General features: G+C 48.5%; 1 protein-coding gene across 1 annotated transcript in view; it reads left to right on the top strand.

Annotated features, from left to right (window-relative positions):
• MYO18B (myosin XVIIIB) overlaps positions 1-27,678 on the top strand; it is a 250,714-nt gene that overhangs the window by 149,009 nt on the left and 74,027 nt on the right. Inside the window, exons 34-36 of the mRNA XM_059139951.1 lie at positions 4,479-4,631; positions 23,990-24,103; positions 25,361-25,477. Coding sequence (XP_058995934.1) covers positions 4,479-4,631; positions 23,990-24,103; positions 25,361-25,477 — 384 coding nt within the window. The remainder of the gene's footprint in view (positions 1-4,478; positions 4,632-23,989; positions 24,104-25,360; positions 25,478-27,678) is intronic.

Here is a 27,678-nt window from a genome sequence, read left to right as displayed (position 1 = left end):
AGCGTGGGATTCCCCGGCATAAGTATTTGAACTTGAAACACATACAGTAACATGATTCTGCAATTTCCTTTGTTGCCTTCTGTATCATGTTTGGAGACCGGTCCATGTTAATACATGGAGCTCTAATTCATTCATTTTAACTGTTACAAAATATTCTTTTTATTTTTAATCCCATTCTTCTGCTGGTGTTTATTTAGTTGTTTCTGTTCTAAGACACAAAACTGCTGTGCCTATTTTTATGTATGTCTCACTGGGCACATGAGCAAGAGTTTCTCCAGGGGCATGTATATATTTTGAGATTATGTTTTTAGGTGAAGCTAAGTTTATTATTGTTTTATTTCCTTGGCAGATTGTTCCTTTGAGTGTGATATAGTCCCTCTTTTCTCCATGAATGATTTTTGCCTTATTTTATTTTGCTTGGTGTCTTGGTGCAGTTAGTTTGACTGCAAGACCTTTATTTATTTATTTATTTTTAAAGATTTTATTGATTTATTTGGGAGAGTGAGGGAGCATAGATGCATAAGAGGAGGAAGGGGCAGAGGGAGAAACAGACTTTCCCCTGAGCAGGGACCCCCATCATGGTTCTTGATCTCCCAACCCTGAGATCATGACCTGAGCCAAAGGCAGGAACTTAACCCACCGAGCCACCCAGGAGCTCCTGGCAAGACTTTTTAAAATTCTTTCATGTCCAACATTTCCAAGTGTGTGTGTGTGTGTGTGTGAATATGGTTTGTTAATTCAGTGTTTTAGCCTCAGACTTTTTATAGGAGAATATAATTCATTTACATTTATTGGAATGACTGATATACATAAAATAATTTCTATTTTCTTATTTTGCATTGAATATTTGTTGGCTTATTGTCCCCTTTCTCTGCTGCTGCTTTTATTCCTCTCTTGCTTTTGAAGTTTTTTAAAAAATATCAAAGATTTTATTTAGTTAGTTAGTTATTAGAGAGAACACAACCTAGGGGAGGAGCAGAGGTAGAGAGAGAGAGAATTTCAAGAAAACTCTGCGCTGAGTATGGAGCCCAACATGGGGCTTGATCCCACAACCCTGAGATCGTGACCCGAGCTGAAACCAAGTCAAATATTTAACCAACAGAGCCACCCAGGGGTCCCATAGATACCTATTTAATTGTCATGTTTCCTAACATACTGTATTTGATTTTTACAACTCTGTGGGAAAGGTATTATTATTTCCTTCTTATAAATGATAGAATTGAGGCTCAAAAGCTAAAGCAAATTGCTCAAGATCATATTGCTTATTAGTAGCCCATGCAGATTTGAAATGGAGTCTGTATTATTTGACAGCCTATATTTGTAAGCACTATGCTGCTTAAAAATGGTTAAGGTCCAGTTAATTAGAATCAACCCTTTGTTGAACATGTTGATTTTTTTCAGAATATTCCCCATTCTCTCTTCCAGTCTCAGTCTCCTCATCTAGAAAGTGGTTGCTTAGCCCTGCCTGCCTTTCCAGATTGTATTTTTAAAATTTTCAGAGAGATCCTTGACAACAGACATTTAACAAGTGCCCCAGACAATTTGGCTTTATGATAAATGGTGAAACAGCTGAGATTTGAATATAGTTTCCCACAACAACACTAAACATCATTTAGATTTATTAGTTAATTATTCACCAGCTTTAACCAAATTTGAATCTTTGTGTTACAGAATGCAAACTTGCAAGATGACATTTATTTCCCATTAACCTAATGAGCTCTCTCTCTTTCTCTCTTTTGCCCTCCTCTCTTATAACAATTCATTATGAAGGGGAGGGTGACTTGTCTGACATTTTTATTGTGAGTTCTGTTTGCAAAGATCCCTCTGCAAAGGAGACAGGGTGCCAGTATTTTCAGGGTCTTCCTGATAGTCAGTTATAGTATCTGAGCTGTGGTCAATGCTAACATCAAGGGATGTCCCTGATGCCAACCTGCCCCGCAGAGAATGAACGCTCTTTATACTCTGGGATGTGTAAAGAAAAAGAACAGACAAAAAATAGGAGAGATGCTGAGTACACTGATTGAATGCAGAATCTGGGCTCAAATTAGTGAATCAGGATTCATGTTCCCCTAAGCACTATGGTGCAATGATTAGAAACTTTGCATTTTAAGGCTGAGCTGTCCAGGTTCAAATCCTTGCTGCATAACCACACCATCACCTTAAGTATACCACTTACTCTATGTCAAGTTCGCCAGCTGTGCCTCCATTTCCCTGTGACATTACATAAGAATCCCACCTAGGTCACAAGACATGAGCTGGCCCCAGGTAACTTCTCTTGCTCTGCGACCTGCCCCGCCTCCATGTTTTATGCCCTTATCCTCATCACTGGAACCAGAGAAACAAGACTTTCTCAGCCTTCTGTTTTTTCTCTTGGCCTGGCTTCTTGAAATGCCCTTCCCGTACCTCACTGGGCTCCCACTTACCCAAGACTCTTTCTGATCCCATCCGATCCTGAGCTGGCTGGCAATCCCCTGTGCTTGCACAACACCTTCCCTTAAATTAAAGAACAAAACTGACCTCTTTTATCGTCCATTTCACTGAAATGACCTCTTTCTGGTCAGGATAGTCGGATTCCTACCCAAACTCTGCCACTTCCTAGAGGTGGGGTCTTGGGCCAATTACTTGTCCCTCTGCAGTCTTCTGCTCCATCACCTGTAAAATGGGAACAGCAACACCATACGTCACACAGTCTTCAAGAGGACCAAACGTGTTACCTCCCGTAAAGGGTTTAGAGTGGTGTCTGACACTTAGAAAGTTCTCTGTAAATCTAAGCAAATAGCTTTTATAAAGCTTTTATAAAGCTTTTATAAAGGCAGTAAAAATAATAATAATGTCTATCCTTAAGAGATTGTCACAGGAGTTAAATGCAATAACATGTGACAAAGGGCTGGGCACAATGCCCAGTTCTGATCTTAGCTCAGCAGGTAAGATTATATTTTACGTGCGTGCATGCGTGTGTGTGTGTGTGTGTGTGTGTGTAGATGTATACACACACACACACATATTAGACCAGTATTTAAAACTCAAAGAAACACACCTCAGGACAAAGAGGCTGGATTTGAAGAACCAACTCATTTTTCAAAGATTTCAAAACTGGAAGCAGAGAAATAGGAATGTAAAACCTAGTGGAGTGCATTCTAGGTCATCAGACAATACTCATAATTCTCTTTATTTGTAAAGCGTTTGACAGCATACAAAGTGTTCTCTGATCCATTATCGTGCCCGATCCTTGTCTTATCTCAACATGGAGGATAGTTTGTTTATTTATTTATTGCCTTATTTTTATAGACGAGGAGTATGGGGTTCAGAGGGGTGGCACGATCCAACCCACTGCCAGCAAATGATGAGCCAGAGTTTAAAACCTGGGCCACCCTGTTCCAAACCCCACCTTCTTCCTGAATATTCCGGGGGCATTGTGACCATCCCAGGAGATGGTTCTGGAGAGGGGCGGGTATCCAGGTGTATAGAAATTGGGTCCCATGGCTGACATACCTACACTGCGTTTTCTGGAAAACTACCCCCTCTTTTTCTTCCAGTCTCTTGAGGGGCTCTTTCCGGGTTTCGGAGATGCTCATGGCTTTAGCATCAGTGTCATTTCCAGGGGAGAGGGCGGCCTGTCACTGCTCCGTGTCGGGCTTCTGGGTGGTCCTGCACCTGCCTCTGTTCATCTCAGCCCCTAGGAGTTGTCACCCTCCTGGCACCCAGGATGCGGCTTCTGCAGGAGCAACGAGACAGCTGCCCACTTGAAGGGTCTACACGTCCAGGGTTTTGGGTGAAGGAAGGTGCTCGCTTTGGGGTAACACCCCTCTGCAGAAAATAACCTTGTGCCTTAACCTGGCAAAGGAGACCTGTTCAAGGGACAGAAAAACTTGATTTAGACCTCTAAAAGAAGCCTGGCTCTTTTTTAATACTGAGTACTTAATGAGGTGCAACATACATGCAGGGTAGGACAGTGTACCGCACTATACAGCTCAGGGACTCAGGGATGCAGCACCCACAGAAATGGCAGGTAAACCCCCCTCAGGAGCTCTCTGGCCCTATCCAGTCTCAGCCCTGGCAGGGTAACTGCTGTCCTCACTTCTGTCACCAGAGGGCCTCACCTGACCTGTAGGTTCTGACAAGGCGAGAAGAAGCCATACTGATGACTTGGGTGCCCAAGATGAGACCCAGTGACTTTGGACGCTTCCAGGCTGGGAAAACATTGATGAGCCCAGCTCATATTTGTGGGCCTTTACTGTGAGTCAGGCATTCGGCTAAATACCAGCTTAATCCCCATAGCAGCCCCGTGTGCTTGATGCCATTCCCATTTTGCAGATGTGGGAACTGAGGCTTGGGCAGGAGAAGGGTATTGTCCAATGTCCCATGGTGTGAGAGGCAGAGGCAGGATTTGAACCCAGGGGAAGCTTGGTTCTGGATAACTTGGACCCTGTCCACTGCTCTGCAGTCTTAGCTCACAAGAGCCTTCCCTTGGCTTCCAGATCGGCCATCGAGACTTTGACGTGGAGAAACGTCTTCGGAGGGACCTCAAGAGGACTCATGCGCTCTTGTCAGATGTGCAGCTTCTTCTGGGGAACATGGAGGACAGCAAGACTTCAGTCAGCAAAGAGGAGCTAGAGAAAGTGCACAGCCAGGTAGGGGTCATGGGGGCCCCTTAGGGCCAGGCTTGGGAGGATGCTGCAGCCGGCCAGGGGAGATGATGGCTCTTGGTGTGGCCGCAACACCAACATTCACAGATCTGCATGGAGATGGGGGACACTGAGGGGCTGGGCAGGTCACACGGAGGTGGTAGTTGAGGAGGAGGCAGTATGTAAATGACTGTTGAGTCCGGTACCTTCCTCAGGGCTGAGGCAGAATGCATCTCAAGGACGTGGGCAGATCAGAGTCCTGGAGCAGAATGGCTGGGTGCACTGCGCGAACGTGCGTGTGTGCGTGTGTGTCTGTGTGTGCATGTATGTGGAGCTGCCTAGGCTGCATAGGAAACAACCAGTCATCGTGCTATTAAAGCAAGAGCTCAAACAACCGGCACCACCAACAGCATTGATTAGAATGGTAATGATGTTGATCTCTGGCTGTCACCTTCTGGAACACCCACCATGTCCCACTTAGGCTATACTGGGTGGCCCATAGAGTTCTCCAGAGAGCATCTCCTTTCCCCATAGGAGGTGGCAAAGAGGGGAGGAGACCCGTCCAAGGTCACACAGCTAGAAAGTGCCAGAGCAAGGATTCGAACTCAGGGCTCCACCCTTCCCGGCTGCTTCAGAGGAGGACGGGAAGCAGATGAGCGGTGAGGCCAGGCAGACACCAAGGACCTCAGGAGGTGGGATGGGCTGGGGCTGTGCCAAGTGCAGACAGCATGGCCCAAGGTGGCCGGTGTTGAGAGATGTGAGTGGGTCAGAACCCACAGTGGTGTGGGGGGACTTGGGGAGCGAGGTCCTAGAGTGGGGACTGAGGACTTGCTACCTGTCTCCACAGGAAGCTAGAAACAATGCAGGGAAGCACAGAGCCCCACTGGGGGACACTGTGCCCATGCATTTGGTGTTACCTCTAACCCATGCCTCCTGCAGATGAAACCATGTGTGCCCAAGCCAGGTGTGGGGCAACGGAAGGCATTTCCTGCTGCCTTCAGCACCTCACTTTCTCCGAGTGTTGCCCCCCTTCCTCCTCCTCCTCTGGCCTTCTCTCACGTGACCTCAGCCCTTCCACATGGCTGTGCCTGTGTATCTTCACAGAGACTACCCCAGAAGCTCTGATGGGTTACCTGTAGTTTTTGGACTCTAAGGCAAAACTATACTTCCTGATAGCAAGACTATGCTTTATGCGTGTCAGTGATGCCTGTTCAGTCCGCAGTGTGTAATAAATACTGAATAAATGCCTGTCTGTTGAATTCAGTGGGCTCATTCCCCTAATGAGGAAACAAAGGAACAGAGAGGGTGAAAGGTTTGCCCAAGGGCACACAGCCAGTGAAGGCAAAGCTGGGCCTTGAACCTGTATTCCCTGACTCCAGAACCAGTGCTTCTCTCTTCCTTCTGGAGCTCATGAGGGTCCGCGGGTTCTTGGGAAGGCAGTGGGAGGCAGCAGAGTCTAGAAACTAGATATAGAGCCTTCTTCACTTCCTGTTTCTGGTGTCCATTTCCTGTGTGTAAAATGAAAGGTTTCAGGTTTTCAGAACTTATAGGCTATGGGAGAAACTCTGCCTCCACCTTTTTTCCTAAACTAAATTCTAGGTTTGATTCAGATTTCATGAGTTTCTCCATTAGCTCATTTTCCTGTTTCAGGATCCATCCCAGGGCACGCCCCTGTATCTGCTTGTCCTGTCTCCCCAGTCTCCTCTGTCTACGACAGTTTCCCAATCCTACCTTGCTTTTCATGACCTTGACAGTTTTGAGAAATACTGGCCGGGTATCCTGAAAGTGTCCCTGCCCCCCCCTCCCCCCAGTCTGGGTTTGTGTGGAGCATTTCTCATGACTAGACCAGGCTGGAGGGTTTTTGGAGCAAATACCCCATAGGCTCACGTGAGGGGCTCTTCCGTCTCCCTCACTCTCTGATTTTCCTTTGTTTAGCAGCCACATACTGCTAGGATGACCAACCATCTTGGCTTGTCCTTGATGGTCCTGGTTTTAGGGCTGAAAGTACCCGTGTCCTGGGCAAGCCCTGGACAAACCCAGACAGTTGATCACTCTGCTGTCTTCATGACCATGTCAGAAAACTAGAATCACCTGGGCTTCCGTGCGTCCCCTCACTCCATCCTCATTCCCTCTCCTATGTGCCCATTTTACAGATGGGGAAATCCTGTTGAGAGCTGGAAAGCAACATGCCCAAGGCAGCGACAGCAGCTAAGTGGCAGAGCTGGGATTCATATCCAGGGCTCACAATTCTAATTGTAGGATCTAAGGTTTCTTTTGCCTGTCTGATCGGCTGTCCATGTGGGTGGAAGACCCTTAGCCTTTTTTTTTTTTTTTTTTAAGATTTATTTATCTATTTGACAGACAGAGATCACAAGTAGGCAGAGAGGCAGGCAGAGAGAGAGGGGGAAGCAGGCTCCCTGCAGAGCAGAGAGCAGAGAGCCGGATGCGGGCTGGTGTCTGAGCCGAAGGCAAAGGCTTTAACCCACTGAGCCACCCAGGCGCCCCGACCCTTAGCCTTTTGACTTGCCTCACGTGGGCAGAGATATTGGAGTCCCTGGTCAGGGGCCAGGCCTCTTGGATTCATCAAGCCCCTTTTCTTTTTCTGCCTCCCCGCAAATATTCCAAGTACCACAGCCTCACAGCCTCCCCCTCCCTCCAGGTGATTGTTCTTGAAAAGGAACCATGATGGTTTTGTTCCTCCTTCTTCCTTTTTTAAGTATTCATGAGAAACCTCCCTCTGCAGGGTTAAAATGTGTGTTCTTGAAAAATAGTGGTATTTAATGAAGGCGCCTCCAGCTGAATCAAAGAGCTTCATTCTTCTGAAAGTCCTTCTTCCCCATCTCTGCATCCGGCTCCTATCAAAGGGAATTCACAGCCTTGGCTTTCTGTTGCTGTTGTCATGGAAATCGTTATAAGGATGGGATCGCGTGGACCAGAGGTCAGGGTACAGTTGCTTTGGCTCCCAGCACACGTGTTCCGGATGCCGGAGTCAGAGCTAATCAAATAAAGCGGTGATGACATTGGGCATCACTCTGTTTCCTCTCCCCAGGAAGGTATTTGTCCTTTACCTGAAGGCTCTGAGGACAGAGGCGGACAGAGCAGACAGGAGGGGAAAGAGAGAGGGAGCTAACTTTGGGGCTGAGTGCGCTGCAAGTTCTGGGTCTGGCACTGAGCAACTTCATGCATACATTCCTTTATTCCTTCTTTCTTTCCTTCCTTCCTTCCTTCCTTCCTTCCTTCCTTCCTTCCTTCCTTCATGACTTAATGAGGCACCTACTGTGTGTCAGGTGATAGGCTCCATCCAGGTATATAATGGTTAGTCAAACAGACACCCTCCCTCGTGAAACTTACATCTTTTTAAAAAAGATTTTATTTATTTACTTGACAGAGAGAGAGAGAGAGAGAGAGCGAGCGCATGAGCACACGCACAAGCAGAGGGAGCAGCAGGGAGAGGGAGAAGGGGAAGCAGGCTCCCAGCTGAGCAAAGAGCCTGATATGGGGCTCGATCCCAGGACCCTGCAATCATGACCTGAGCCAAAGGCAGATGCTTCATTGACTGAGCCACTCAGGCATCCCAGAACTTATATCTGATGGCAAAGAAGACAAGCAAACAATGATACAAATAAGTAGAAACATCCCACACCTTCATATGGGTATTAAAGGAAATAAGGTTCTGGAATAGGGACTTGCAAAGGATCTCTTGTAGCCTGGATGGTCAGCTAAGCCACCCTGGAAGAAGGAGAAGCAGGTGGGGATTTTATTCCAAGGGTTGTGCAAAGCTGTTGGGAGGTTTGGAGCAGAGAGTGACATAATCTGATTCACGATTTAGAGGCTCACTCTTCTGAGCAGAGAATGGGTGCGGAGAGAGGACGCTGGTGCCTTTAGGAGAAAATTGACCCTTCCAGGCTGGAGGAGATGGTCGGCTGGGTTAAGTGCTGAGGGAGCTGGCTAGAAGGGACAGACTTGGGGCTGGTTTGAAGGCCGTGGGACTTGTGGATGTTCTGATGGCAACAGTAGGTGTAGTAGTCAGCTAATCCTCACCACTGCAGGAGGGGGTATTTCTATTTTTGACCCATTTAACCAATAAAGAAACTGTCTCTAAGAGGTTGAGTAACTTACCTAAGGGCACCCAGCAGTGTATACCTGAAAGCTGCAGATGTCGATAGTTCCATGCCCATGCAACTTGGTGTAGGTATAATCGGGGTCCTGTTAACATTTGGACCTACTATGTTAACAGAGCACCTACTATGTACAAGGCTTTTCCTTGATGTCTTAGGATTCCCAAACTTGGCTGTATGTCAGATAACTTAAGCACCATTTAAAAATTTATAGTTTCTGGATCTGGATTGGCACCCGACATCTACAATCCTAAACCATCCTACCAGAGGATTCGGATGCTCATCTTGGGGCCAGCATTTGGGAATTGTGAGCCGTTTATCTCTCAAAACTCCCTTTCAAGTTTGGTGGCAATATATCCATTTTGCAGATGGGAAAACTGACAGCGAGTTTATACTAGTGCGACGAATCTTCATTCTGCTGTTTTAAAATAGATTAAATCTGAGTCCAGAGGACCCTATCTGGCACTTGCTAGTCTTGTGGCCTTTGACATGCAACATGACCTCCAGGAGACTTTTCCTCTCTGAATGGAGTGTTTTCATTCCCTTGATGGCCCAGCCCCTGTGGGGGGCTGCCGAGGTCGGGCCAGCAAGGGTCTTCAGAAACAGTGAACACTCCCAGCGGCCCCTTACAGCTCGCTAACCTAACCGTGGCGCCAGAGAACCCAGAGAAAGGTTTCCTCTCTCAGGGCATTGAAATGAGGGAATTATTTCAGTACACCTGTTAAAGAACAACTTGCATTCAGCAGATACTGGTATGGTCCCCACTCTGGGACAGATCGGAGGCTAGGCTGCAGGGATAAGGAGGAGACCATAGGGTTCCTTCCCTCCGGGGGCTCCCAATCTGCAAGAGGTAGACCAAGGGGCAGACTCTTGCCAAACAGACGGGATAAGCTCCTTACTAGGGGAAGGGGAGGAGGGGTGGTTAATTAAGGAGGATGGGAGCTGTGTGGGAGGGGCTGGCGGCTTCTGCTGTCTCTTTAAAGGTGGAAATGAATTGTTGGTTAGCAGGAGGACACAGCAGAGCATAGAGGGACAGAAACACGTGGACACAAGGGAGTGATGCCTCCTGACAAGGTATTGCTGGAATATCAAGTGTGTGGGGGTAGGAGCAAGGAGGGTGATGCTGGCAGCTGGCTCAGGAATGGTTTGGCAATGGGGAGCCACAGAGTGTTACGGAGCAGAGGTGAGTGTGATCGGAAGTGCTTGTAAGACGTGGCAGGATTTCAGGTCCCAGCTGAAGCCCTGAGGTACCCCATGCCAGGCTGAACCAGCGGCACGGGAGAGTTCCCTTAGACAGAGAATCTTCCAGAATCTCTGGATGTTGCCCTTATGGACAAGCATCCTCTCTGTCCATTGCCCCACCATCTAGAACCCCAAGAGAATCATTTACCTCATTGCACCCAGTTTCCCTCCGTTGGGAGCCTTGGCTATCTCAGATAACACCTGGTTATCACACTTAACCTGTAGGTTAAGACCTTATAATAAAACATGGAAGCCTTCTGGAGGCAAGGTAGACCGTCTTCAAATCCTGCCTCCACAACCTGATTAGCTGTGTGATTTTGAGCACACAGCGGCCTCCTTTGCCTCCCCACCCAAAAAGGGGCATGATAGTCCCAGTTACGGGGCTGATAGAAAGAACACTAGACCACAGATTTGAAAGAATTCTCTAAATTAAAAACTCAAAGACAATGATTTTTAAATTGGCAAGCTCCCCTGGCTCCCATGTCCCCATCACAGATGTTGGCCACTGGAAGGCAGGTTTCTGGGCACACAGTTTTATCAGACCTCGCGGATCAGGTGGGCAAGGCTACGTGTGGGGTGGTTGTGGTGACACCTGTTCTCTAGGAGCCAATTACTAATTAATTCCCATGGAATGTTTCCACTGGAAACAAACTAATCTGGAGACAGAAGCAATCCCGACCACGAAGATCTATAATTGAGATCATCGCAGAGCATAAATAACATCTGCGAGAAGCAGATGCTGGCACCTGACTCCGACGGGACCGTGGAGGAGGCTGTTTTCTCCAGGGTGGCGGTGGCTTTTTTTTTCCCCCTTCATTTGATTCATGCCTCTGACCTTTGTCTCTTCCCCAAAAGAAATATGGTATTTGCTTTATTGTTAAATGGAGACCTCTCCCACCCCCGCCAGCTCTCAAATTTACTTACTTTAGGTTGGAACTATGTTCACAGCTTTCTGCGGAACACAAAGCTATCAACAAGTTGCAGTCATTGTACCCCGAAATAGCTCTTCAGTCCATCCCCTCTCCTCTCCTGCCCCCTTATCAGCCACCACCCCCCCCCGGAGCTCTCCTTGGGGTTCTGTCCCGCCTGCTGGCCTCTGGCCTTGTCCATGCCATCTTACTGCCACCTGATCTTTGGAGAGAGAATTCAGGTCGGGGGACAGACAATGAGAGAGAAAGAATCCCAGGCAACCTCCAAGCCCAGCATGGATCCCACGTCCCCGAGATCATGACCTGAGCCAAAATTAAGAGTCGGATGCTCAACCAACTGAGCCACCCAGGTGTCCCCACAGAGAGAATTTTTAAAATTTATGTATAGTCTTGGCTCTTTGAGTTCAGAATCTACCCAGTGGCTTCCCATTGCCCTCAGAATCCAGGGCAGGTTCCCCAATGTGGCCTTTTTATATGGTGGTGGAGCCTGACTTCCATGCTCCCCATGCTTCTGACCAGCTGCTAAGGGACAGCTTGGGGTCCCTCACACCCGTCCCACCTTTCCCACCTTTGTCCACGCTGTGTCCTCTCGCCTCTCCCCTCTGAAAACTCTTCGCCTGCTGAAGATCTAGTTCTCTTCTTAGCTTGGGTTGGGCCATTGTCCCTGGGAGCCATCTCTGACCCTCACAGGGCTGGGTGAGAGCCCACCTCCCTTCTTTCACGGTCTCCAGGGTTTAGGTCTAGAACAGCACACATCAGTCTCTCACAATCAATGCCTTTGCTTGCCCCCCATTCACCTTCCAGCTCCTTTAAAGGCAAGGGCCAGACTAAGTACAAATACTAAGATACTTGTCCAAAGTCACGAAGGTAGAAAGAGATGAAGGCAGGAGTTGAACCCACAGTCTTTACCAGCTGGGAGTTCAGCACGTGCTACCACAGACTGTGAATGTGTCTCCTGTTGGCCCTCTGCTCCCTCTGGGCCATTGCATCCCTTTGGAAAGCCCCGGATGCTCCAGTAGGCCTTTCCACTGGGGGTTTCAGGCTCAGCTTCTGTGTTCCTTCCTGTGGGCCCACTGGGCCTGATGTGTTGTCTACATGATGAACTCCCAGCCATGGTCAGGCAACAACCCGAGCTCTCGTTGCTGGTGTGCAGAAGACTGATAGCCCTTGACTCTTCCCTGGTGCCTTTCGTTGGGACGTTTGTCACCATGAGTTACCCATGCTTCCACGAGACATTGAGACTAATGAATCCACTCTGGAAAGATGACTCTGATGGGAGCCTTTTATGTGAGTGAGCACCTTTGGAATGCTTCTCCCCAGCCAGGAACCACAGGGCAGGTGGCCTGGGTATTTTATCTGAAGAGACTTTTTTTTTCCTCGCCTTTTGAAATATGATGTTGGAGTGAATTGATTCAATATTAACATAACCTCCTGTCAGAGGAGATAAAAACTGAAGTGTAATTGGGTAAGAACATGGTTATCAAGGGCCTGTTCAACCCACAAATATTGACACTTCCCATGCTGTTAGGAATGAAGCGGGGGACAGCTGGCTTTGCTGTAGGCAGGGAGTGACGTCTACGCGTCTCCCCAGAAGCACCTGTTAATGTCAAGCGCCGTGGAGGGCCAGACCCCAGAGCGGCAAGCCATCCACCAGGATAATCATAGCTATCTTGACAACGAGGACATCGATGGCAAGCAACCATTGGTTATGCTGCACCAGGCACGGGGCCAAGCCCCAAGATGCCATGACTTAATCTGAGCCCCTCAACCCACTTGAATGTAGGGAACAGCACGTGAGCATGGCCTCTTCTGTTTCAGACCAGAGTGTGGGAGTGGGTCTGGAGACCGCAGGGGCTCTGCAGATGGGTGGGAGCTCACAGGGTGAGCCCTGACTCTCCCCAGGAGGGAGCTAGTATTATGCTCCTTGTGTGTAGGAGGAAGCTCAGTGTATAGGAGACTTGCCCAAAGTCGCAGGGCTGGGGAGGAACTGTTTTTTTTTATTTTTTGTTTTTTGTTTTTTTAAATAACATATTTTGAAAGAATTTTAAACTTGAAGTGGCAAGAATAGTCAGAGGATCCATGTTTAGCCCTCATTCAGATTCATCAATCTAACATCTTACCACACTGGAGTTACAGACGTGATGCCCTTTTGCTCTCATCAACATGGGAAATTTCATACTGATAACATGTTCGGGAGTCGATGAACTATGGCCTGTAGGCCTAATTCAGCTCAAATCCAACAGGCTTATTTCTTGTCTGTTTTTGTTTTTTGGATTTTTGTTTGTTTTTTGTTTTTGTTTTTGTGCTTTTTATGACAGCCTGAGACCTAAGAATGGTTTTCATGTTTTTAAATGGCTGCATTTTAAAATGGTTAGGAAAGGATAGTACCTCTCTCTCTCTCTCTCCTTTATTTTTTCGCTCTTGGCCTAGCAAAGCCAAACATATTGACTCTCTGGTCCTTGGAGAAAAAGTTTGCTGATCCCCGATCTTAGCTGCTTAATGATGCCGATGTTGTCCGTTGTCCCATTAATATTCCTCATAGCTATTTTTCTCCATGTTCAGGATCCAACCCCAGGTGCAAAAGTGCTTTCATTCAGGTTTTGCAAGCCTGTAGATCCTCAATCTCTTCTTCTCTGTATTTTAGGATGCTGACATTTTGGGAGAATTCAGACCGGTTGTGCTTGCTCTTCCATTTGGGGGAACTGGAATGGGAGCCCCTGTCTTTGCAATTCCAGAACTGTTGGATGTGGTGCCAGTCTGGGGGTGTTCCCAGGACACAGGATTTCTGATTTTTAAAACCAGAAACGTCCCAGGCAAACAAGGGTGGGAGGGGTGGTGGGGAGGGGAGTGGCCCATCATAGGACCACCGTCGCTAGCATTCAGTAATTGTAAGATGAGGGAAGGTGCCTGTAGGTTGAGGGGAGGAGGTGATGAACCAGATACCAGCTTGACTGACTTCTCCCGATTATCTGCTCCTATTGCTCCTCGAATGAATTCTTACTGTCCAACTGTCCATGCATTCTGGCCTGGGTCTTGCTTCCCCTCCGCCACCCATGTGATGAAATCTGGCTGGCTCGCCAAAAATGATGAAGTCCCAGAACCTAAGTCAGGTTCGGTGGGGTGCGGAGGTTCGGAGCCGACGACTAAAGAAAGAATTCTTAAGACGTCGTTGGTACAAAAGGTGATTTATTAGAGCACGGGGACAGGGCCCATGGGCAGGCGGAGATGCGGCTGCCCCAGGTTGTGAGGGTAGGCATGTTATATACCCCACGGTTGGGGGGAGGTGGTGAAGGAATGGGAGATTTCAACAGAGTTCTCACATGTTAGGGAGGGCCTACAAGGTGCCGGGGGGAGTCCTTGCCATTATGGCCTGATCAATGTCGTCTTTAGGTCAGGCACTAACATCAAGATAATTGGGAGATTCTTGGTGGGGTATTATGATCCTGCTATCATTTACATTCCTTTCTACCTCAGCCTCCTCCAGTTTATGGTGGGGAGGGAGACATTAGGGCTTCAGGAACCAAGAGTTATTTGCCTCTGGAAATTTGTGCTATTGATAAGGTAACCTCCCTGTTTAGATCTCTAGGATATCTGTAGAGCAAGGGAGATTCCTGTTCTGCAGGATTGTGATCCCTGCAAGTTAACTATTTATCGTTTTATGGCAGTCAGGGGTGCCTGAGGAATGCTACACATATGGAGGGGAGCGGGTGAAGAGGGGGTGCAAGGTGCCAGCTTTTGCTTTGTCCTCAGCCAGCCTCCTGCTCCCTCATCACATGGATGGATACAAGACTACGTGATGTTATCATAGGTAGTAGTTGGTTCGTCCTCCTTGCTGTTTCTGAGACTGTATCATGGTTGAGACATTTTGCTGTCAATGGACACGTAGCTTGCGCCTAGATCTTGGTGATTACAAATACAGCTACTAAATGCCTGTTTTCCCCCATGTTATTTTATTTGGGAGGGAGGGGTGTGTGTGTGTGTCTCTGTAGGGTGTAGACCTAGAAGTGTAATGTCTTTGGATCACGGTACACGTGTTTCATTAACTGTGCTGAGGTAGCCATGTGCTTCTACCAAGTGTCTGCAGGCACGTTTCCTCCATCCAGTGGAACATGTGCCCCACTGGCATCCCATGCCGGTCAGCCCCGGGGATTGTTCCTTATTCACATCTTAGCCATTTTGCAGGAGGAGGTGTCGGGAAGGTTCCATTTTCCCTCACCCTGATGGGTAAAGAGATAGATTGCCTTTTCAAAGTGGATAAGCTTTTTGGAGGGCTACTTATACCTGAGGAAGCCATGTGTTCCTCTTTTAAACTGTTGGCTATTTTTCTCAGTGATTTGTAGAATATCCTGGTATGTAAGCCCTTTGCTGGTTATGTATCTTGCAAATACTTTGTCCTGCTCTGGGGATAAACTTTGAGGTCCACTGCTGCCTTCTCTTAGCTCTGTCATTTTATGAACAGAGCTCTTAAGTGTGAGGGGGTCCACTTGGTCAGGCTCAATTAGCTTGGAATCCAAATTTAAAATCACTTGGTTAGGTAGAGAGTGTTCTGGTTAGCTGTATGTTCTGGTGGCAGGAAGTTCCCTCCTCCTCACTCCTCCACTAGGGGCTCAAGCCCGGACTTGGGATGCAGCCCCTGTAGGTTTGCTGAATGAGTGTGTGGTCACTCTCCCTAGCTGGGTCATTTCCTCCTGCAAGGGAGGGTCCTGCCTGCATGGCCCACCCCTTGTCCTTCCTGGGGAGCTGGCTGTCCGGACCAGCTCAGGAGGAGCTGGGGATAGCCAGGCAGAGGGTGGCTTCCCAAGGAGGTGTTCAGGGCTGGCTCAGGCAGCGTGGGCAGCAGGTAGCTCGGGCTATAGGCTGAGGCAGCCCTGCAGACTGGGACAGATTTGTGATGTGCTGAGCTGACCTCTTGCCCTGTCCCTCAGGGCATGTGCGTGGAGCCCCTACTACGTAGGGACCCAGAGGGGAGCAAGCCCTCAGGGACCTCTGGGCTCCGACTATCTAGCGAGAAGACAGACCAGAGACACTCCGACAGTGCATTGTTTAGGGGAGCCGTGGGGTGCTGGAACAAAGGGGTGTTGCAAATATGATAAAAATGAGGGTATGATAGGATGGGGGCAGGGAGGGTGTTTTATGTGTTTTTTATCTTGCTTTTCCAAGTCTTATTTTTTTATTTTTCTTTCTCTCTTTGGAGAACATCGGCATACTCCAAATCCACTGTCATCACAGGTGAAGGCAGGAAGGAAATTCTTGAGGTCTGTTCCAGTCACATAATACCTGGGCAGTCCTGAGATCCTATTAAGAAAGACTCTTTTTTAAATTTCATTTTTATTGGGGTGCCTGAGTGGTAAAGCCTCTGCCTTCAGCTGGGGTCATGATCTCAAGGTCCTGGGATTGAGCCCCACATGTGGCTCTCCACTCAGCAGGGAGCCTGCTTCCTCCTCTATCTCTGCCTGCCTCTCTGCCTACTTGTGATCTCTCTCTCTCTGTCAAATAAATTAATTAAATTTTTTAAAATTAAATTTTTTAAAAATTAAATTTTTATTAAAAAATTTTCATTTTTTACCACTTCATCATATCAGGGAGATCATATGATAGTTGTCTTTCTCCGCTTGGGAGGGAGACAAACCATAAGTGACTCTTGATCTCACAAAACAAACTGAGGTTTGCTGGGGGGAGGGGGGTTGGGAGAGGGGGTGGGGTTATGGACATTGGGGATGGTATGTGCTATGGTGAGTGCTGTGAAGTGTGTAAACCTGGCGATTCACAGACCTGTACCCCTGGGGATAAAAATATATTATATGTTTATAAAAAAAATTAAAAAATTATTTTTAAAATTTTCATTTTTATTGAAGTGTGGTTGACACACAATATTAGTATATTGTGTTAGTATATACATTAGGTATTGTATGTTAGTTTCAGCTGTATAACCTAGCGATTTGACAATTATTTGCATCACGAAATGCTCACTACAGCAAATTTAGTTCACTTCTATCACGAAGGAAGGACTCTTAAACCCACAAAGAAAAAGGAGGTCTGTTTAACAAAGCAGGTGGGAAGCCCTTGCCACAGGGCTTACAAGAAAAAGCTGAAACTGAAAATTCAGTTCAGGTCCTGGCCCCATTCACCACTTAGAAGCTGTGTGATCTTGACAAGTTCACTAACCTCTCTGAGCCTCAATTTCTTCTTTAATAAAACGGTGATGAAAGTACCTGCTTCACAGAATTGTTACTTGTTGCAATTAACATATTCGTGGTAAGCATCCAGAAAGCGGTTACTATTATCCCGCTACTGATAATGATTATTTTTACTCGGAAGAAGATGGAAACAGTAAATACTCAGAAAACATTCTGATGTATCAATAAATAACGATCCTCTAGCACAATGTAAGGAAAATGATGGAATGTTTAATAGATGCTCAAATGGTTTGATCAAGGACACAGAGAGTAACTGCCAGATGGTCTTGGAAATTTCCCCCTGGGGCCACCGTCATCAAGCTCCTGAGCCAGATAGACCATTGGTGGACCTGGCCTGACATTTTTAATATGTTTGCACTTAATGAATTTGTTCACTATCAGGGCCTTCTATAGTTTGAGATGCTGGTAATTCCCTTCAGGGAAGGCCTTCCTACTGAAGGTTAGTTCTTGCTTGGCCTGCCAATGACACCATTTCTTAGAAGGCTTCCCCGTGGCATTTGTGATACGGGATCCTTAAATCCCTCACGCTGTTCAACCAGACCCTGAGATTGGGGTTCTAATCGCTCAGCTGTAATACCAGCATTTTCCCTCTCCCTGCCTCCTTCCGTATGTCTAGCCCACTCATCGAGTAGCTTAATAAGTCCAAAGCAAACATTTTCACCAGGTATTTAAAGCAGGCAGATGGCTTTGCATAGGAAAGTAATGCTATTCACTGGGTTGTAGTTGATGTCTATGTGATGGGAATCTCAATTGCCCTCCGGGGGAATGAAAGGAGGGGGATGTTGTGAGAGAATGCGGAGAGATGAACTCAGCAGGAGGGAAAGACTTGTGTGCAGAGTGGGCTATGTGGGGGCCCAGGAAGAGCACAGGCTCAGAGTTCCATTGACTTGCATCTGACCCTGGGCACGACCCTTCCCCTGACCCGGGTTACAGTTTCCTCTTTTGTAACACGAAGTGGGCTGATCCCTGCCATGCAGGGCTTCTGTGGGCCACAGTGATAATGAGCAACGAGTGGGCCCACACAGTGCCTCATTGAGTCAGTGTGGGAGAACTCTCATTCCCTCCTCTTTTCCCCATTGAACAATCAGGAAGGGGCAATATTTATCCTCCTGTGGGGAGGGATCCATACATAGAATAGATAAAGAATGAAGGATTGTGATTCTACCACAGGGTTTTAGATGGCACTATGTTGATCTAACATCCTTGGCAGGATAGGATCAATGAACACTGTCACCTGTGGTCATTGTTTGGTACATGTACTCTCTCCTCTAACTTGATTACTGATTCTGCATCTGTCTCCCGGCCATACAGCTCTAATTTGCTCAAGCAGGGAAAAGGGAAGTTATTGGCCAAAATATCTGAAAAGTTCTGAGGCAAAATCTGCCTTTAGGCTTGGCTGGATCTAGGTGCCCCAACCATGTCATTGCAAATGTTTCTTGCCTTAGCACCTCTGATGTCACCTTCTATTCTAGGCAGTATTTTCATTCTTGCTAGGAAGAGGGCCATCAAACAGACACTCCAGGCTCACATCCTGCATCACAGAGAATGAACTTTGTTTCTGTAGTCCCAGCAAAACCCCTGATATCAGCCATGCTACTGTCCCACAGCGAAGCCCTCTGGCTGACAGGAAGTAGTGCTCTGATCAGCTAGGTGGAGTCACATGCTGTTTTTGAAACTTCATAGTTGTGTGTTGAGGTGAGGGCAGGTGGTTAACTTCATCAGAAGCACATGGACATTTGGTGGGTGGAGGTGGTTAACTCCATCAGAAGAACATGGACATTTGGGGGGTGGAGACATATATTATATATATGTGTGTGTGTGTATGTATATATATATATAAACATATATGTGTCTATATATATGTGAGTGTATATATATAGACACATATTTTTATATATATACACACATATATATATATATACACATATACACACACACATACACATACACACACACATATGTATATATATATATATTCCCCCCCCCCCAGGGAGGATTGGGTGACACTATCAAAAGAAGGGAGAACAGACACTATGCAGACACATCACAGAATTTCCTCTATAAAGCATCTGTCCAGGGCACTACTGTTCTAGAAGGAATGCAGCATAATGACTCTGAGTGGGATTCATATCCCAGTCTGTGGCTTAGAACCTGTGAAACCCTCAGTAAGTCATTTGACCTGTCTGTTACCACCATGCCAGGTCTGGAAATAGAGGGAAATCACCAGAGACTTTATCCCCCTAACGCTCTCCACCCTGTGTCTTGGAGGTCTGACAAGACATCCGGGAGGGGTCATCCCTGGGGAGGATGGTGACTTGGAACCAAAAGGTGTGAAGTGTCCTCTGTCCCCCCCAGGATCCTCATTGTCACACTGGCTATGAGGACTGGGGAGCACAACCCAATAACCTTTCCTGAGGGGAGTCTGGCTGCCCTGTTCCTTCTGCTCTCTGGCTGCCCCACCTGGAGAGCCCCCAAGAAAGGAAGGCATTTGTGGAGAGGCGGTGGGCCAGGTCACTCCCCTAAAGGGTCTGATCTCAGCCCCAGCATGACTTGCCACCCGACTTCATAAAAATGTCACTCAAACAGCCCCCATATGGAAATAAGATGCAGTGAGTTATTCTTACAGCGGGCCATCCATAATGGAAAATCAGCCCGAGAAGGCCCTGTATTTCTTCCCACTCCCTAAAGTGTCATAAATTGAGATTTTTAAATCTCCGCATTCAGATGGCTTGTCAGCAGTGGCCCAGACCCAGAGCCTGCCCAGTAGAAATCTGGGGCTGCTGGGTGTGGTGGGGGGGGGTGGTGATGGGGATTCATGTCTTGCCTGTCCAGATCCTCCTGGCTGGTGCCCCTTTGGGGTTGGCACCTTCCCCGCCCCCCACCCCGTCTTCCAGGAAGCCTGAATCTGCTCCTTGAGATGGTGGGAGCCCAGGCCCTGCCTCATCCCAGCAATGGGAGCTCGATGGCTCCATTTCCTTTCATTCTCCTGGCCTCTGTGATGGGGTTAAAACGCCAATGTGTAAGGCTCTTAAGGGTAGGAAAGGGACAGACAACAGAGACAACTGCAATTACTCTCCTCGGGTTTTCTCAGTGCCTGGCACGGTGCCGAGCACGCCCCTGATTCCGCTCACTCACTATGCAGGATCACATAGACCCTATGGTGGGACTCTCCCCATTTTACAGGCGAGAACACTGAGGTGTGAGGTTACGAGACCCGCTGAGAGAGGCCGATCCTCCAGGTCTGGCTTCATGCCCAGGCTCTGACCCCCACATCGGGTGGGACCTGGCACTCAGCCAGCGTCAGTAAGTGTTGGTTTCCTTCCTCCTCCCTCGGGGGTGAACTTGTTTATCTGGGATGGTGCCCGTTTCCTTGGCGCCACTGCACTGATTCCTTGATTCAGTCTCCTGAGTCCTGTCTCTAGTCTCCGACTGCTCTGCCTCACATTCTGCAGTCCCCAGCCCGGTCCTGGACCTCACGACCCTGCCTGGGTGGCTGCCGTGGTGTCACCAAGCCACTGAGCCAACAGTTTGCTCTGCAAAGGAGCTTTCCCTTTATTATAATCTGGCCTTCCCTTGTGGCCCAGACCTTCCAGAGAGGGGCTTTTCAGGAGGCACAGGGGAGCCCAGCAGGAAAGAGCGTGGACTCTGGGGTTGGACCAGCCGGGCCTCTCTGCTGATCTGCTATGTGACTGTGGGCAAGTCCTTTCCCCTCTGCGAGCCCCGGTGTCCTCCTATACCAGGTGGTTCCTAAAGGTTGTGCCCTGCTCCCAAGAGGTCTTGTGGAGCTTTTACAAAGCAAGATGGAGAGCACAGTGTCCTGGAAATGGCCCCCGACAACAGTAGCAGGTACAACTGTTAATGCCAAGACCCATCACGGCCAAGAGAATCCTATCCCTAACCCAGAGGAGCTAAGAAGAACACTAACAGCCATGTCCATCTCCGCTCGGGGATGAATCGTCCTCACTCTGCATACTTCAGGGAGATGGGGGAAAGGAAGGATTATTTCTTAATCATTGACCATCTACCACGTGGGAAATGGAGATACAAATGGAGCCTTCTCGCTCGAGGGAGGCTCTGAGGACCAGGGTATCACACTGCCAAAACCCTTAGCTCAAGGAGGGGCTCAGCAGATGGAAAGTGCTGTCTTCGTATTTGGCGCTTCACTATTCGGTTACTGACGGTGCCCTCACTTGCCTCTTGGCCCTGAGCCTGGCAGTTTGGCCTGGGAGTGAGACCCAGTGAGATGTCTTCTTTCCACTCTTAGTTACCTGACCTCATCTCCCATGATGGCTCACCTGCTCCTGCCCACCCAGACCTTTCCTTCTTGGCACACCCCACGGTGTGTCCTTACTTGCTGCCCCATTTCCAGTCTTGCCCACTAAAACCTATCCTCCCCGCAGCAGCCAAGGTAGAGTGTGCTAACTGCTTCCTCCTCCATCAGTGGTTTCCCTGCAGACTGAAAATGAACCTGCACTTCACTCACTAGCCTCACTAATGTGCCGACCCCCCACCCCCACTCAATCCATTCCTTCAGCATCCTGCCCCCTCCCCATCTCTGTACAGCTGTCCAGTCACACTGGCCACCTTTCTGTCCTTCAGCACCAATTTCACTTCTGTTCTTGTTCCTGCCTCAGGGCCTTTGCACCAGCTGCTGCCTCCACTCAGGGCACTGTTTCTTCCTCCTCAGTCTCTACACGGCTGTCTCTTTGCATCTTCCAGGTCTTAGCTTAGTGAGGCCTCTGGCTGCAGGGAGCTCTCCTTGCCACCTCCCTGCCTTGCCAGAGGCCCTGGAGCCGCCTGCAGGAGGATGAGACTATACCTGACTTCTGATTCACCCTGTCCATGGTGCTCCCCTCGCTCAGCATCACTCTCTGTGTGTCCCAGCCCCCACACCAAGGGGAATGGGCCTCAAGGAACTGAGCCCGCTGTGGGAATACATTGCTCTTGGGGACTTGGAAAACTGGTGGGGAGGAGGGTTTGTGGACCTTGGCTGCCAGCAGTGAGGTGGAGCTGTTACTAGAGGTTTGTGTGAGAAAGCTGTGTGTAAAATGGGGATATCAGCAGTATGAACCTCACAGCTCAAAGATGAAGATTACAAGCCAAAAGGAAAGCGGAACCTTTTCGGAGGTGCTTGGCAGGAGATATTCAAATTGATGGTGACCTCCATTCTCCCCGCCTTCCATTGTCATTGTTGTTATTCTAACATAGGGGCTGAGCTCCTAATATGCTGTGGAAGACATTCTCTGCCCAGTTTGGAAGGAGATGAAAATGACCCCAAAGGAGTTTTACCCATAGAGCAGCCCCCCCAACCTTGGTCAGTTGTCCTGCGGTGATCTCCGCAATGGCTCAATTGTTTTCCTTTTATAGATCAATGGGGCCCTCCCACTTGCTTGGTGGCCTCAGGGACCAGAGACTGTATGCACGTCATTTCACGGGGACTCTAGCTTGCCTTTTTTTTTTTTTTCCCCTATCTGGAAGCCCCAACCTTACTATTATTAATTTTGGTGGGGCAGTGGCCTGGCTGTGAGAATCAGCTGGTCTGGACAATACAAGCGACTGTCTTCACTCCTTGCAGCTAGCTGTGTGACTTCAGGCAAGGCACTGTCCCTCTCTGAACCCTGAGCATTCTCCTTAGTCGATTTCTGAGGCTGTGTTCTGCTCAGGGATTCTAGGGTTTGGAAATCCAGGGGAAACTGCCAACTGTAGCATGGACTTAGGGATTGTGACCGAATGTTTTTTTCCAGTGGGACATGACCATCTTCTGGGGCTGTGTAGGTACTTGGACCTGTTAGATGGCCCCTCTCTGCTAAGACAGGAGGCTGGCTGGGTGCAGGCAAGTGAATGGATGAGAAAGGAAAGAGTGGGAAAGAAAAACTTTGTTTAGGTCAGTGGCTCTTAATCTTTGAGAAAATGCTCCCATGGCAAAAAGTTCACATACAATTTAAAGGGGGTTTGCAATGCTGAAACCTGGTTAAGAGATGTCTACTTGGGGGCACCTGGATAGCTCAGTCTGACTTTGGCTCAGGTCATGATCTCAGGATCCTAGGAGGGAGCCTAGTGTCAGGGTTCCCTGCTTCTCGCTTAGATGGGAATCTGCTTGTCCCTCTCATATTTCTTTTTTTTTTTTTTTTAAGATTTTATTTATTTGACAGAGAGAGATCACAAGTGGGCAGAGAGGCAGAGAGAGAGAGAGGAGGAAGCAGTCTCCTTGCAGAGCAGAGAGCCCGATGTGGGACCCGATCCCAGGACCCCGAGATCATGACCCAAGCCGAAGGCAGAGGCTTAACCCACTGAGCTACCCAGGCGCCCTGCTTGTCCCTCTCCCTTTCCCTCTGTCCCTCCCCCAGCTTATACTCTCTCTCTCTCTTTCTCTTAAAAAAAATAATAAATAAAGGAAGCATCTCCTTGTCAACTTCCTACTGACTTTCAAGGACCTCTTCCAGGAAGCCTTCCCTGACTTCATCTTGTATTCTTAGTGTCTCCATGTCTTCCTTCCTTTGCTGCTCAATGAGGCTGTCCGTTTCTGACTCCCCTTCTCCCATGGTGGGCCAGGGCCCAGGCTGACTGTTCACGGCACACACTAAGTGAGTGTCAGCAAATATTCGCTGAGTGGGGCTGGGGCCTAGCTCCTGGCACCAAAGCGGACTAGCCTTATTTCATGGGACAGTGCCTGTTCAGTTTTGAGTAGCTCAGAATCTGGCCGCCTCAGATGCAAACGCAGTCGCTTCCCCTCGTTGTGGGTTGATGAATAGTTGCAAAGACATGGGGACCATCTGTAAATTATTTTGTCACCGGAGAGGGCCCGAGCCAGAGGGGAAGGGCATTCAAGGAGGCGGCCTTCTGAGGCTCTTCTCTTCTCATTCTCCTGCCTGGCACAGCTGGAGCAGAGTGAAGCCAAGTGTGAGGATGCTTTGAAGACGCAGAAGGCACTGACCGTGGACCTGGAGAACATGCACAGCGAGCTGGAGAACATGACCCGGAGCAAGAACCTGGTACCTGTCCCTTCCTGGAACTGTGGAGCCCCGGGCCAGCTCAGGGCTGTGGGGGCTAGCATGGGCCCACTCTGTGCTCAACACTGTAAGAGAGACAAAGGGCACTTATTGGGGACTTCCTGAGAGCACAGATATCCTACTATGAGCTGAGCCTTATAAAGGTATCAGGGCATATATGAGGGCTGACTGTGTGTTCACCTCTGCAAAGGTAGACCTACTGTGTGCTCAGCATGGTGGGGATGTATTCAGTAGGAACCTGTTGTTTTCTCAGCACCCTACCTGAGAACAGAAATGTCTATAGTATTCCCACAGTGTGTTCACCACTGTAAGTGGTTCCCAGGCACCTGTTGTAGTCCTCCTATGTGCTTACCACCATTACAAGGGACTTGGCCTTTATAATTGTACGGGTGTATGTTCATTCTTATAAATGGAGATGAGCGTATCTCTCACAGGCCCACTTAGGCTCACTCCTATAACGGACCCAGCCATCTATTATGAACCTACTACGTGCTCACCCCTGAATGGGGGAAGTGAACACATATTATGAATCTACTATATTGGCAGAAATCAGGTGTGCCTTTCTAAGTCACTGATCTGTGCATACAAGGTGAGCTTAAATTTTTACTCCACATGTGAAATCCTAAAATTTAAGTGTAGCCACAGATTTATAGGCAAAAGTTTGTCTCAAGGTCCCCTTTGTTCCAGATTTTGTTAGCACCAGGTTAAGAGGAACTTGCCCACAAACATTCATATGCACACACGCACATAAATGAATGCACGCCTCACCTCCAAAATCACCAGACACACAAATCAATGCCCTCTTAGGTAAAATATGCATCACTTCTACCCAACCACCCAAGACATATTTCCTGAGCACCTGCTGTAGGCAGGCCTGGTACAGCGGGGTGGGGAGAGGAATAGACCTGTGAACAGAACAGAGTCCTGGTCCTCAGAGAGAATCTGTACTCAGAGAGGTCTGTATTCACGTGCATGTCCCAGGCATGAAATGTGAGCCCATGTGGGCTTACACAGATGTCTAGCCATCACGGGCACATATGCATTCACACAACCACATGTGTGCCCCCCCACACACACATCATGCATGGACACACCCATGACCATCCTTTCTAGTACATGGTCACTCATCTGACACACTCACAGGTGAGCCTCCCCACTTGGCTCTTCCTGAGGCCCGTGGTGTCCCCTTCCCAGCCACCCTTCTAGCTGCCCCCTCACCCTTGTCCTGCCTCCCTCCAGGTGGACGAGCAGCTATACCGGCTGCAGTTTGAGAGAGCGGACCTGTTGAAGCGCATCGACGAGGACCAGGACGACCTGAACGACCTCATGCAGAAGCACAAGGACCTCATTGCTCAGGTGGCAATGGAGAGTGGAAGGAGGTTTAGTGGCCTTGGCCCGGGCGTGGGGGGCCGGGGGAAGATGTCAAGAAAGGGGATGTGATTGGGCCGCTCTCTGATCCTAGGGCCTGGGTGGGATAGATGCTACAGTGATGGGGACAGTGAAATTTCATGTCCTAATGGAGGCGGGTGTCCCCTTCAGATGGGTGTGCATTCCTGGAAGGCATCTCCACCAGGAAATTTTTTGATTTATGTGTACATATATCTACACATCCACACACCCACATACCCTTCTAACTACCCATCAAAATATTCATCCATTCACCATTCCTCTGCTCATCCGTCCCCCATTCACCTGTCCTCATTTTAGCCACCCATCTACCCATACCTCTACCCATTCACCCATACACCTACCCATTCACCCACCTACCCACCCAGCCATCCTTCCACCCACTTACCCATTCTTCCATCCATCCTTTCATCTATCCATCTGCCTCTCCATAATCTATGTCTATATCCATTCATTTGTTTAATAATTACTGGGCCCCCACCATGCATTTGCTACCATATGAAATGCCAAAGATACTGGATTGAGAAAATCACGTGCTGTCCCTGCATTCACATGAGGTGAATGGGCTGGGCAGACCTCCTCATATAATCACCCAGAACAGAGCGGGGGCACTTGCAAAAGGAGCTTAGTGTCTGGAAAAGAAATGAGCACGTTTCTGTAAATCTTGACCTCGGTTGGAGGTCAGGGAGGGCTTCCCCAAGGAGGTGACTCTTATGGAGATCGGAATGAGGCACAGGAGTTAATTAGGTTGGGTGGAAGTGAGGGTTGCGGGAAGTAATCCAGGCAGATGGAACAGCACAGGCAAAGGGCCTAAGATGGCCCATTTGAGAGGCTGGAAGGAGGCCAGCGAGGGGAGCATGATCCAGGAGGAGCTCAGCGAGGCCGGCAGAGCAGGGCCAGACTGGGGGCTCGAAAGCTGAGATGAGTTTGGATTTTATTTTATGTGTGATGGGAATTATCAGCAAATTTTTTAGTGACCAGAACAAGAGGGAGAGGGTTAGCTGCCTTGTACTGGGGAGTAGAGTAGATGTGGGTAGGTGGCCAGACCCAGGACACAGTCAGGAGGCATGGTGGTAGGATGGGGTGCAGCAGAGGCTTTGGGGTTAAACAGACCGATGAGTGATGGGGATCCCTGGCAGTTTTCTGATAACTGGGGGGTGGAGAGAGCAACTTCCTTCAAGAGTAAGGAGCATCTTCCCCACGTTATACCCCAGAGGGGATCCATGATACGTTACCTGCCAGACTTCAAATGCATCCTACCGAGATGGGAATCTGGGGGAATTTCTGCCAAAAAAAGAATAATGATAATAAAAACAACCAATTTGGGGCACCTGGGTGGCTCAGTGGGTTAAGCCTCTGCCTTTGGCTCGGGTCATGATCCCAGGGTCCTGGGATCGAGCCCTGAATCGGGCTCTCTGCTCAGCAGGGAGCCTGCTTCCCCTCTCTCTGTCTGCCTGCTGCTCTGCCTACTTGTGATCTCTCTTTCTCTGTCAAATAAATAAGTAAAATCTTAAAAAAATAACCAATTATATCCTTGACATTACAACAGTTATCACAGAAATAACCTATGCCCTCTTCTGCCTTTGTGACTCACACTTATTTTGGGTCAAAGGGAACTTTCTGCATTGGATCAATTACAGAAACAGTATACACATATGTGTGTCATAAATAATTTAAATAATAAAGACAGGTGGAAAATAGAAAGCGAGGGGCCCTCCTGCCCATTGGAATTCCTCTCTTCAGAGATAATCATGCTTAACAGTTTGGTTCTCCTTTTTTTAAAGGACGTTTATAGTCTCCACTGCCTCATTTCATCTCTGAACAAAGCCCAGGTAGAGGAGCTAAGCAGAGACTCTCAGCCCATTTTACAAATGGGGATACTGAGGGACAGAAAGGCCAAGGCCAGTATCCAAGTCTAGAATCCCAGTCACCTGACACACTCGGGAGTCCCCTTCCCTTCTAATCTGGCCCTGCTGCCATGGCCAGCCCATTTCCATCTGGGCTTTCAAGAGTGTCTGATAGTGTGCTGGGCGGTTGACCAAAGCCATGGGCTTATATAACGGGAGTGACTCAGCAGACACTGAGATGGACGATGTGGGGAGGATGTAAGCAGTAACTCTTTGGAACGAGCTATTGTCACGGAGGCTCTG

The sequence above is a fragment of the Mustela lutreola genome, chromosome 11 (assembly GCF_030435805.1).
Source record: "Mustela lutreola isolate mMusLut2 chromosome 11, mMusLut2.pri, whole genome shotgun sequence".
NCBI lineage: Eukaryota > Metazoa > Chordata > Mammalia > Carnivora > Mustelidae > Mustela > Mustela lutreola.
This window is presented reverse-complemented; position numbering and strand designations above follow the sequence as displayed.